At 38.5% G+C, this 13845-nt stretch overlaps 1 protein-coding gene across 4 annotated transcripts in view; it reads left to right on the top strand.

Moving 5' to 3' along the window:
* LOC108697469 (cartilage acidic protein 1) overlaps positions 1–13845 on the top strand; it is a 307659-nt gene that overhangs the window by 288307 nt on the left and 5507 nt on the right. For 2 of the 4 annotated variants that reach the window (XM_041571030.1, XM_041571029.1), the window contains exons 11-14: positions 328–496; positions 5697–5845; positions 6305–6347; positions 6813–6956. In XM_041571030.1, the coding sequence (XP_041426964.1) occupies positions 328–496; positions 5697–5845; positions 6305–6347; positions 6813–6956 (505 nt within the window). Of the gene's footprint in view, positions 1–327; positions 497–5696; positions 5846–6304; positions 6348–6812; positions 6957–9209; positions 9969–13845 lie in introns of those variants that run through there. The other 2 variants (XM_041571031.1, XM_018227528.2) reach the window with 2 other exon arrangements.

The following is a 13845-nucleotide window of genomic DNA, read 5'->3' on the forward strand; positions in this document are numbered from 1 at the left end:
CAAACTATTTTACTTAGAATCGAATTCGAAGTAAATTCAAAGTCGTAGTATCCTATTCGATCGTCGAAGTATCCAAAAAATTACTTCGAATTTCTAATTTTTTCATTTCGAAAATTTCCTCAAATTCACTTCGACCCTTGATAAATCTGCCCCTAATTGTTATGTGCATGTTCTTATAATTGCTACTAATTTTCATCATGGGAACCCTCCATTTGTTATATTGGTAATTTTTTCATCAATGTAGAAAATGCTTAATTTTCAGGCACGCAAATTGCTTTCTGCGGTATCTTCTCATATATTTACCATTTTCTTCCCCCCTTCAACAAGGGCCTGAAAAATAATTGGCTCAGAATAATACCACGCACAAAGTTTGGTGCTTTTGCACGTGGAGCAAAAGTTGTCCTTTATACAAAGAAGAGTGGAGCACACCTGAGAATTATTGATGGTGGATCGGGCTACCTATGTGAGATGGAACCTGTAGCTCATTTTGGTCTAGGTGGGTTGCAGCATTTTTTTATGTTGAATAATTACTATCTCTCACAAAGCACATCCAATACACACTAATATGTTTTGAATTTACATATATATATATATATATATATATATATATATATATATATATATATATATATATATATATATATATATATATATATATATATATATATATATATATATATATATATATATATATACATAGTGTATAGAGTAAACACTGTGTGGTCTATTGGAATTTTCTTATTGTCTTAGCCAAAGACAGTTGGGCAAACAGACATCATATGAAAGAAATTCAAGTTGTCTTGAGCACTCTGTGCAAATATAGTTATTACCAGTGATGGGCGAATTTATTTGCCAGGCACGAATTCCCATGATTCGCCACTGGCGAATAAATTCACGAGAACTCGGTGGTGATAATTCACCGGCGGCAAAAAAAAGTGGACGCCGGTGCATTTCTGCCGGCGAATGTTTCGCAAATTTTTCGCCGTTTCGTGAATTTGCAGGTAATTCACTAATTTTCCGGCGAAACGAAACAGGACACTAGTTGTCACTATAGGTGTGTTTATGTGGATCCAAGTGAATGTAAATATGTATGGCAATGTGTGTGTATTTTAGAGCTAGTGTATGAACCTAGTGCCGGTAGGAAGAGCTTATACCTTAAATGAGAGGGGAGAGAAACTCTGGCACATGAACTTGGTGGGCAGTGGTGTAACTAGTGTGGGTCAGCCCCCTCCCCCCCAAATCTTTGAAGAGGCCTGGCACACAGTGGTACCTTGATTAATGTTTGATTTTTTAGCAGACTTATGGATATTGAAATTATGGAAAGAACCCTGATCCAGTTTCTGCGTATTCTGGATAACCGGTCCCATACCTGTATATAAACTTCATGAAATGGTCTAATGATGAGACCTTCAAGTGAGGGGGAGAGCTGGCACATGTACCTCTAAAAAAGGAGCTGGCACATAAATATTTGAGGGAGGAAGGAAAGAAGAGCTGATAGATGGCGGAGAGAGTGACCTGGCACATGATTTAGGAAGGAAAGCAAAAGTATATGATTGAATGTGAGTGTGCTCCTCTATATAAAATAGAAATCATACAGCCAAAATTGGTGGGATTTATTTACATATTTTGTGCAGCTCAGTAGAGTTTCGCAGCTAAGTGGTTAATCCGGTCTCTATAAAGTATTATCCTGGATTACCATGAAATAATGTCATCTAATGTTCAAACGATAGCTCCCTTTACCGACTTGTCAATAGGTGAGAAAGGGCCAGTGTATTGTCTCTGCAGGCATCACTAAGGGGTTACAATTAGGCTGAGCTAAAAGGTTTGTTATTTTAGGATTTAAAACTAAAAAATAAGCTTTGATGGTTTTGGCAGCCTGCAAGTTTGTTCTGCTCTCTGTCTTTCATCTCGTTCCTTTCTGCTTGTTTCATTAGTGGGAATGAATTTGCTGTAATTTGGAGTCAGAGAAGCACAAGGCGCTAGGCCATAACTGCTATTTTTTTTAAAAGAATTGGCCATGAGTAGAAAGTAAGGGTTCCCATCGTCTGTTAGAACAGGTACAGCTCCTCATCTATTGTCCCTAGCAGAGCCTTTTGACATAGGCAAGAATAAGACCTAATTAGATTTTTTTTTTTGGGGGGGGGGGGTACATCTGATTACATGAAAATACCAAGAGGTGTTTCTATTTGTATCATATGTTGTTTCATCTTATAGTGATCTGGATTATTGTTTTTTATGAAATCTGACCATTATTTGTTCATAGTAACATTCCAGCTCTATTAGTAAAATACTTATATCAACTGTGGCCTATTCAGGAACATCCAAAAACTTTAAACATTCAAATCCTACCAGATATCTGCCTGTGAGGCAATTGGGACAAAACCATATTTGATAGTTATGCTGCTGATAGGGGCTGAAGAGGACATATCAGCAGTTTAAAAATGCCTTTGTTTGGCTAGCTCAAGTCTTTCAACAGCCAAATGTAAATGTTTGGCGCCCACCTGCCAAGCTGAAAATGGCATAGACAACATAATAATGGAATTTGTGCCATGTGCCACAGCCCTTAAAGGGGTGGTTCACATTTAAGTTTAACTTTTAGTATGTTATAAAACAGCCAATTCTAAGCAACTTTTCAATTGGCCTTCCTTATTTATTTATAGTTTTTTAATTAATTGCCAAGTGGAATTATTTATAAAAGAACAAGGGGCATCACTGGGCTAGATAAATAAAAGATAACAGGAGAATAAATGCTTAAAGTACAACAAATGTATAATAGGTGCCAGAGAAGTTCAAAGCCCTTAAAGCTGCATGTGTGGCTTTTGAATGGAAGGAGCCTAAACCCATTTATATTCTAATACTCTTGAATTCCCCAAACACTGAAGTCCCAGATGCTTACAGTATGTAGAGGGATTTGCTAGTAACTGTATCATTTAATGTTATGTTGATCATGAATAATTGCTGCCCAAATGCCGTAGCCTCAAACAGGTCTGGACTGAGAATTAATATAGGCCCTGGCATTTTAGGTACACAGAGGCCCAATCAGGCCACACAGAGGCCCAAACAGCCCCCACCAGCCCACTTAATACTGACTTTCTACGGCACCAAATAGCAGCCCCTCTGATTATTATTATTATTATGCACCAATTAATAATTTTGTTAAAATATTGTTTCTTTTCTAATTGTAATCATGACTATAGTTATTATAAGGATATCAGAAGCCTTAATTAGGGCGTCCGCATCAAACTACAGTATGAACATGGGAAATTAAGGATATAATTTACATGGTCCCATAGGGAAATGACCAGACTGTAGATTATATATATATATATATATATATTGCTGAATTATTATTATGATATTATATATATATATATATATATATATATATATATATAATAATAATTCAGCAAACAAGGGCTACAAAATAAAAATGAGATTAAAGGGCCCTGCTCACAAGAGTTTACAATCTGTAGGATCTGAGCAAATGAATAGTTAAATGCAATACTCTTGTCATTGTAGAGTTATACTATATTACACATTTTAGTAACGCAACAAGTATACTTTGTCAAATGTTTGAGATTAATGAACCAAGCGTTGTACAAAGCCTGAGTGTAGGAAAACAAACAGAATCCCAGAAAGTAATACTGCTTATAATGGAAGCTGAAGTCTTGCCAAGGGACCTCTTTCACTCTGACTGAGTGTTCCGATAACAAGGAAGTGTACAGAGCGTAGTGTACTCATGGGGATTAAAAGGTACATGGTAAATACAAATTAAAGCAAACCAATACAACGCTGCTGACTGATCTTATCAGCAGGGCTTCCATTTCTCCACTAGCAAAAGAGGATGTCGAACACCATATCAATGATGCCCACTGCAAATCAGCTTGTGTAAGAATGGAGGAACTTGGTCTCAGGCCTTTGCTGAGACACCAGCACTTCCCAAGCACTTTACAAGAATCATAGCAAAGGAAGTAGAAAGCAAATCACAACAGGAGTACAAAAAGCTTGTTTGTAGAAGTAAATGGGATTCATAAAACATAGTAACATAGTAAGTTAGGTTGAAAAAAGACACACGTCCATCAAGTTCAGCTTTTAACTATTTTAACCTGCCTAACTGCCAGTTGATCCAGAGGAAGGCAAAAAACCCCACTGAAGCCTCTCCAATTTGCGTCAAAGGGGAAAAAATCCCTTCTTGACTCCAAGATGGCAATGGGACTAGTCCCTGGATCAACTTGTTATTTAAAATATATAGAATATACTACAGAGACTAATTAGTAATTCTCCAGTTACGACGGTAAATACTGAAAATGTGTTGCATACATAGGGAACAGAAGTATAGTTAATTATCACTGTTTCCTATAAGGATGAGCAGCAGAATAAGAGCTCTCAGTGGTGACAGCTGCACTTTTGAAAGTGTCAGCCAATATAACACTATACTGGGGATACTTGCTACAGTAGAAGGGAGATGTTTTGATTCTCTCCCTAATGAGAAAGCTCAGAAAACAACACCTGAGGTCAAGCTAATTCTCTACCCTTGTACGTTAGTGTAGTGAAGCACTTCAGTGGGATTTATAAACTGAGTTCTGCTCTATGTGTTTAACCTATATTCTGTGAACTCATTTGCATGAAATCTTTAGTATGAGTTTCTTCTGCGTGTGGAAAAAATTATATTTGAATGACTAAATTGCTTTTTGGGAACTTATATCCTAAATGTGTTCACCTTCAAGCCTTAAAACTGTGTTTTCTGTGGCTTGGACAATTCTGATTTTTTATGTTCTGTGCACAGGAATCGCTGCCAAAGTTGTTGTTGGAATATAAAAGATAATATTAAGATAAATAAAGCAAAATAATATCACATGGAAGGCATCAGCCTACAATGGCAGCCTATACTACCAGACATACAGAGATGTTGTTTGGCCCCAGAGGCTAAATGGATTGTGTGTATGATGTAGTGGTAATTGCCATTGTAGATGCAGTTATGTGATCCAATTCCCATATGCTATCCCATGTATGGTATGAGAGGGCTCCCTTATGCCCAATAGTGTTGTGTACCATGCACCAATAAAGGACACCTATCATAGGAAAATTATTTCTTCCACCAGAGGGGCAAGCTAATAGACAAGATGTCATCAAACATGGCTGCCTGCATCTGGGTAGCATCATAATACTTACTACAAAACAAAAGTACAAAAGTATTGTTTAACCCAACTCTGGCACCTCTGGTGGCAAAAACAATTTTCCTATGATAGTTGCCCTTAAGCCAGTGCAAGTTCTAACTGGATAGGCCCTAAGGGGTCCTAAAACACGTGTCGCTCCAGTCTCCCAAAATCCCTCCCTTCAAGAGGAAACTTCAAGCGATTTTGGGAAACTGGAGCGACACGTGTTTTACCACCAGAGATTCACATTATTGCCTATGTGAAAGCTTTTTACTGGAGAGTGCAGGAGATCAGAAGCAGCGATTTATCGCTAGCGTGTTACTGCCAGTTGGGATCGAGTACAAGCTGTTTTATTAAAGAGAAAAAGGAAATAATTTTGAAAATGTGAATCGTTTGTTTAAATTGGAGTCTATGAAAGATGGCCTTCCTGTAATTCAGAGCTTTCTAGATAACGGGTTTTCCGGATAATGGATCCCATACCTATCATGCCTGGAATGAGCATTTTGTTTTTTATTTCATTCTCTGCCATTCTCCTTCTAGGAAAGGATGAAGCTAGCAGCCTAGAGGTAACGTGGCCTGATGGCAGGATATTTACCCGAAGTGTTGCCGAAGGGGAAATTAACTCTGTACTGGAAATTCCCTACCCACAAGAAGATGACATTGTAACTAAACCAACAGATATTGAGGTGGTAAATTTTGCTTTAGTGTTTGTTTGTATTGATAAGAGTGTAAACATAGACACAAACCTATACTGATAACTTTGTGGGGAAATCTGTGTATCATTCAGCCATTTTGCCAACCTAGAAGGGACCTAGTGCCTGAAAACTGAGCTGTTTTGCCTGTAGTCCAAAGGAGAAAAGGAATAGGGATAAAAACAGTCAAGCTTCACCCCAATTCCAAGTTTACTGTTTAAGGGTTATCACATGAGACATGAGACTTTGACAAATTATTAAGGGGTTTATGAAGGTTAAGGGAACAATAAAAAGCTCAATGTTTGCAACAAGACAAAGCAGAAGTAAGGAGTAGGCAATAGGCATTTACTATTTCATGCAGTGACATTTCAGGAGAAGGCACGCCAGTGTTACGCAGCTCTTTATCAATATGTTTTAATCTGACTAAATTTATTTATACTCATTCTTTTAATACAGTGCGGCCAGGGTTTCTCAGTGAATGAAAATGGACGTTGTGCAGGTAAGCAAATTGCTTGAAAGCGGAACACCTGTATGTTGAACAGAATGCCACTGCATGAACAGATTGTGCACTGGAAAGCTTAATGGGCAAGGTTGTGAATAAAATGTGCAAAATGCTTGTGTTTTTTTTTTTCTTAATTGCTCCTCTGAGGGATTTCACATTTGTATGAATCATAGTGTGCATCTAAGGTTTGAACTTCATTTGTTGTAATACAGGAAGCGGAGACTTCTCAATTATAAAGCAGGACTCAGGAGAGTGGAGCATGTGTGAGCTGTCTCTCCCTCACTTTGTAAATATAATACTATCTGAATATCTGTAGACCTTTGCGATACTGTCTGTAATGTGTATATACATTGCATAAGTCCTGGGATAATAAAATTCCTCAGGCGTGAAAGTTATCAGGGTCAATCTGAATCTTAAATATGGTTTTACCAGTTGGACATCTATGTATTTGTCTACTTTCAGATACAGACGAATGCATACAGTTTCCCTTCGTGTGTCCCAGGGAGAAGCCAGTCTGTATCAACACATATGGAGGATACAAATGCCGACCCAATAGAAGATGCAGTAGAGGGTTTGAGCCGAATGAAGATGGAACTGCTTGTGTTGGTAGGAATGTGTTTTTTTCCTCAACCTGGAAATGTGTGAATTTCTGTTTGGGATGATTCTTGTCACTTGTACTGTAGTATTGAGATCTGTATGTAAAAAGCAAGGGGGATGTGGGCCGTGGAAATAGTTAAAGGCTTTGCCCTTAGCCTTCCAAACAGCAATATTAGTGCTAATAATAAAAATAAAGAAACATAACATCATGGATAGATATTAATTCAGACCCTTTTATAAGCTGTCTTTGGGATTTTTTTAAAAAAATTCAAACTCGATTTTTGAGATTTACAATATCATACTCTGGCCCTTTAAGAACTCGAATTCAACTATTTGCCACCTAAAACCTGTTGAATTGCTGTTTAAGTCAATTGGAGACATCCAGGGATCAATATGGCGTTGTTTGCAGCCTTCCTGACATTCGATCAGAGTTTTCGGGTCATTTTAATTCATCTGAGTTTGACAAATTAGAGTTTCCATTGGTTGAATTTCGGATTTTTGGGAATTTAGGGGAGTTTTTAAAAACATGAAAACATGAAAAATTCGATAAATGTGCCTCTTAAAGACCAATAAGACACATATTTTCCAAATTTCCCATTTCAAAAAAATTACTAATAGTTTGCTATGGGTTACTGCACTTGGATATCTGTGTTACTAAATGGGCTGCTATGGGCTTCACCAGCGCTGATTCTGGGGCTGCTGCCGCCTGAGGCAGCAGCCCAGATGCCGCCCCCCTCCTCTCCCGCTCCGTGCTCGGAGTGGGTTTCAGGCGGCAGTATCGCTAGTGCATTGAGCGCTAGAGTGCTCTTTGCACTAGCGGAGCCGAATTTCCGGGTTAAAACCCAGAATTTCGGCTCTTAAAGTTACAAGAGGTGGCTTTTTGCCGCCCCTTGTAACTGGCCGCTCGCTGCCGCCTGAGGCAAGGGTTTCACCCTGCCTCATGGCAGAAGCGGCCCTGGGCTTCACTTTGGCCACTTATACTTGAATGTTCTTGTTTCATCAATTACCTTATACAAACACACGCTTCAGTATTTCTTGGGCAAACATAAACTTAAAGTTGCCCCAATACCTATCTATTAATACAACCTCTTGGTGCTTACTATAGCTTTCTGTTTTGAGGCGCTGACATTAACCTGTATAGGTATGGGATTTATTATCTGGAAACTGATTATTTTCAAAACTCAGAAATAGGGAAGTTCCATTTCACATAAAGTCCTTTTAAACAAACCAGTCTGACGGTCACACATTTTTTTGGCAGATAAGTCACATGCCTTGTACTTGATATTAACTTCTTTATTTCTTTTAATACTTAAAGGAACAGCAACATAAAAAATAAAATTGCTTTAAAGTAAATCAAATATAATGCAGTGTTGCCCTGCACTGCTAAAACTGCTGTTTGCTTCAGAAACACTACTATTGTTTATATAAATAAGCTGCTGTGTAGCTATGGGGGCAGCCATTCAAAGGAGAAAAGGCTCAAGTTACACAGCAGATAGCAAATAAGCTCTGTAGAACATAATGTTATCTGTTATCCATTATTTATCCTGTGCCATATAACCTTTTTTTCAATTTCCGCCATTGCTACACAGCAGCTTGTTTATATGAACAATAGTAGTGTTTCTGAAGCAAACACATCAGTTTTACCAATGCAGGGCAACACTACATGATATTTTCATTACTTTAAAACACTTTCATTTTTTGGTGTTGCTGTTTATTTAAATAGTCTTGTAGCCTTCAGGCGTAGTGCTCCAAGTCAGGGTCAGACTGGGCCCAGACCTGCACCCCTGATCAGCTGTTGTGGCGCATTGTTTGACACCTCGTCTTTCGCGCATGAGCGTGGAGGTTGGGAGGGGGCCCCGGGGACTGCCGGGTGGGCCCTTCGTTTTGAAGCCCTGGTGGCCCCCAATGCTACAGTCCGACCATGCTCCAAATTATGGAAAGATCACTTATGCAGAAAACATTAGGTCATAAGCCTTATGGATAATAAATCATATACTTATATAGTGTTAGGTCCCATACCTTTATAGTGTTTACTTTCCCAATGCCCAAATACCATAGTTGGTATCCAGAAACAATATCTACTGTGATTACATCTTCTTTTGCTGTCAAAACTAATAACTTCCTTTTTTCTCTTATTTTTCTCTGTCCCTCTTCTTTTTTCGTGTCTCACATATCCATTTATGTCCCTTTTCTGTGTTTCATATTTTCTTCTTGCCAATTCTCCTGCCTTATTACCCCTCATTGATTTGCTTGCACATACAGCTCAAGTGGCTTATTTTGGATCCTCCTCTGCCTCCAGATTCCTGGCTCTCTCCTTGCACAGTACGGCCTCCCTTTTGGGTCTTGGATTCTATTTCCAGATATACACCCTCTAATCCCATCTGTCATAGAAAAGGCTTTTTCTGCTTGTTTTCCTCAACTTCTACAGTATATGAAGAACTGTCTGCCATCCTGCCCCAATGTTGACCTGGGTATCAGGTGGCCAGTGACACAGACATAACATCAAAAGAGGATTTTGTTTGAAGCTTAGAGTGAATAGTGATATTTTCGTAAAAACAAGTCGTTTGTTAATATGTCATGCATGTTTTCTGAGAAAACTGAAGAAAAAATCCCTTTGCGCTCAAGCTAAAGACACTCAAATATTGAATTCATTTTTTCTATTTTATTGACCCAATTTTTTATATTTTGCCCCCAATGTCTTGGTAAACTCTCTTGCTGCAAGAGGAGCCAAAGAAACAATGCATTGCAGGTCCACTAGTAGGGAAAGGTTTATTCTGATTGGATGGTTGGGAGGTTGCTTATCTCGTTTCAAACTTTCTACACGTGCCTGCTGGTCTGGCCTGCCTGGGCTGTGCTTTACCTGCTCTCAATCTATGTCAAGCAAGAAGCCTTATTCGTTTCCTTACTTTTTTTTTCCTTTCTTTTTTACAATATTGAAAATAATGTTAAGGTCAAAAGTTTTTGCAGTCTTCCAACCATCAGTCTAAAAAAAATGTTAGAAATAAAAGATATATACTTATGGACACTGAGTGGGCAAAGTTTTTTAACTTCTATGGCTTTTCTTGAGAAGCAGCTGTGATTACTTTGTATGGTAAATGAATGTGATCAAGTTTTGCATGGCATAATGCACCCCATCCTTACCACCAAGTGGGAGCACTGGCCGTAGTACATGCTGTCTGTGTTAGCAAGAATATGATCTATTCTATGGCATTTTGTCTTAGACCGTTGTAAAGAAAAGAGGTGTCAAAGGTCTATGGTCATTTTAATTGGAATTTTGAATGAACTGTACTGAAGTGTATGTACCTATTCTCTTGCAAAATGCTGTGTGCAAAAACAGGCCACAATAAGCCATTGTTTGTACTTTGCACACTGCACTCTGCTGTTTTTTAGTTGCCACAGGCCTCACAGAGAAGGGGCCTTGGATGGCGTCCCCCTATATTCAGATACCTCATTCAAGTTAGGGAACAGAAGGAGGTACAGGCCACTCCAGAAACTTCAGCCTGCTCTCTGATTAGGGTTGCCACTTGTCTGGATTTCACCCAGATAGCCTGGGTTTAGAAGGGCTGTCAGGTAAATTGAAATGAATGACATGGCGATCAGCCAATGGTTTGCCACATCAACAGTCCGGCCCCTGATGTCACGATCCCACATCACCTTCCTGCCCCCATATGTCATCATGCCGCCCCCTTCCTGTTTTTATCTAAAAAAAAAAAAAAAAAAGTATACTAGTACTAGTATAAGAAGTTCTAGAAACCTTATATTATTCAACATTTGGAGCTGCTTTAGAAATTATGTTTACCTGAAGAAGGGACTTGCTTGCTTTGTGGCCATTAAAAGGTATCATTGTATGTCACTCTTGTTTTGTTTTTCCAATTAAGTGCAAAGCTACAGGTTGTTGTTTTTTCTGATGGCTAATTTTTCAGACTGGCTAAAAGGGTACATCTTTTTTTTACCATTTCAGTTATAATCATTTTCTCCAGTATGCTGTAACACCTTTTCATACCAGTGCTAGATACTAGTATAGGAGTAATACAAGTATATACTAATGGGGACTTACCCACTTGTGCTTCTCAATGAATATGTTATGCTCTGTTGGTGAGCCCAGTGGAAGACATAACCAACTAGCTCTTTCCAATGTTCCCATGTTCCAAAACATGAACGTATCTATGGAACGAAGAGGGATATTGTATGTATAAAGTGGTATAACTGGAGTATTAATCACAAGACAATCACTTTCTTGCATATTTTTACACTGATGACCATCAAAAAAGATTACGACACCTTCAAGCACTTCTTATGAGTGCGCAATTAAAATTCGCAATGCAATAACAGTTTAAGGAACAATATTACATTGCGAGATGTGGATTTATTCAGGGGAATGTAATAAAAGTAGCAAAGAGCAAAACAATTCGCACCAATAAGACTAAAAATCCACATCTCGCAATGTAATATTGTTACTTAAACTGTTATTGCATTGCGAATTTTAATTGCGCATTGCGAATTTTAATTGCGCACGCATAAAAAGTGCTTGAAGGTGTAGTAATCTTTTGGAGCAACCATAACGACTTTTTCAGTAAGAAGTTTTATTACATTGACTGCGCATTGGCGCAAACTATAAAATTCGCAAACGGTCTTTCACTGTCGGAAGTGGTTGCTAAACAGTTTCCGGGCTCGCAAAAGCTATATTAAATTCGCACAAAGCTAAATTTGTTTGCGCAAATTCATAACTTTTCGCATTGCGAATAGTTTTTCCGTTAGCGATTTTTATTACATTCCCCCGTTAGTCTTATTGGTGCGAATTGTTTTGCTCTTTGCGACTTTTATTACATTCCCCTGTATGTATTTCATTGATTACACTTCATCATCCAGTGCCAGAGTGCGTAGGACATGCAGCTGAAATCACTAGCACATATTTTCATATCACCACTCTCTAAACAAATTGTTTTATTAATCTGCCAAAAAGCATTCATTATCAGATACGCATATTCACAACCTGGCCGCTTCCCAAGGGTCAGGTTTTTAACTGAAAAAATATATTTATAGAGTTCTGAGGGGAATGATGAAAAATCAGGCTGAAAGTCACTTAGCGATCTCAAAAACACGCAGCTTCCCATGAGGTGTGCATGCTATTTAAGTTCGGCACGTCAAGGTCTTCAAATTCTCAGTATAATATTTATAATTAATTGCTTTTATTATGACATTAATTTATAGAACAGCAGCAATGCCACAGCACTGGACTTGGTATTGACCAAGCATTTCTATTCACATTGAGGGAGGCAACTGTTAAGGAATGTCCTGACACAAAGGGCTTACACATACCAGCAAGTTCCATAGCGCTGTGCAACAGAAAGGTGAACAATTTCTGCATGGATGTCCGCAAGTGCAGTGAAAAAAGTGCCATTTCCCACAATGCAACACTTTATCTGAGAAATCCGCAACATTAAGTTAGCAAAGGGCCAACTGCATCTCGTTCAAAAAGTTAACTTTATTGCGTATGCACTTGATCACAAATCGGGCACAACCTCTCCAAATATTTTCAAAATCTGCCTGGAATAATTTCCAGTGTTCAGCGCGCAAGTGGCATGTGTTCTCTATTCTTTCAGTGAAACTAAACTGCAGCTATTGACAAAGGGAGCTATTGTCTGGTCCGGAAGTATAGTAGTTGCAGGGTTCCCCTGCATCAGTAGGCAAAGCAGAGTTTAAATCAGAATGGATGGCAGATAGGACTGAGCAACAACAAGTGCAACTATATAGTAGCACAAGGAGCACATTTTGATGCAAGTTGCCTTTAATAAAAGTGGTCCTACGTGCAACTGACTGATAGAGTGCAGAGGGGCAACCACTGTATTTGTGGATGTACCTGAACCCCCATATGTCTTTAGAAGATGCTGCACAATTTGCATATAGAAATATCAGCTTATGTGGGCATAATATTTACAATAACATATGTAGTGCAGTAAAGGCACATGGAAATATCTATTTAGATTTGGCTGGAGTCTTTAATTAGATCTTTTACCTCTATTTATAATTTTGTTCAGAAAGTAAAGTGGACCACCATTAGGCACCCCCTGTTGAATATAATCACTTACCGGTTTTCAAAAACCAGTGCTCCTGTTTGTTAGAAACTGCACCAGCCCAGGGTATGTCTAGAAGTTACTTGTTGCCATCTCTTTCTGTCTTCTCTTTTTTCCAGTCCGGAAGCTCATGGAGAGTGAGAGCGCTGAACTTAGACCCAAAAAGCTAGTCCATTTGAGTATGCATGCTCTTGCCCATTCTCAAGGAAAAGAAGTGGAAGAAAATAACATTGAAAGAGCTTCTTGTCAATAGCTGAAGATATATTCTGGGCTGGGGCAATTATCTGCTAATAGGAGCACCGGCCCCTGGTATTAGGTAAATGTAACTTTTTGGCACTCCCCAGTGTTTTAACCTTTTGGTCTCCTGTAACAAAATTAAAGGTTTCTGTGGGTATTTTATGTAAAATAAATCAGTACGTTACAATTTAACCATATATAACAGAAACAGTCAATTTTATGTTGATTTGTTTTTTCTGTTATATGACTAGGTGGAAAAAGTAATCTGCATGGTATACCAAATTGTTGCTCTATCCCCATCTGCCCAACTGCTTCTTAAAGGAAAACTATACCCCCAAAATGAATACTTAAGCAACAGATAGTTTATATCAAATTGAATGACATATTAAAGAATCTTACCAAACCGGAATATATATTTACATAAATATTGCCCTTTTACATCCTTGCCTTGAACCACCATTTCGTGACTCTATCTGTGCTGCCTCAGAGATCACCTGACCAGAAATACTACAACACTAACTGTAACAGGAAGAAGTGAGGAAGCAAAAGGCAGAACTCTGTCTGTTAATTGGCTCATGTGACCTAAC

The sequence above is a fragment of the Xenopus laevis genome, chromosome 7S (genome assembly GCF_017654675.1).
Source record: "Xenopus laevis strain J_2021 chromosome 7S, Xenopus_laevis_v10.1, whole genome shotgun sequence".
Classification (NCBI taxonomy): domain Eukaryota; kingdom Metazoa; phylum Chordata; class Amphibia; order Anura; family Pipidae; genus Xenopus; species Xenopus laevis.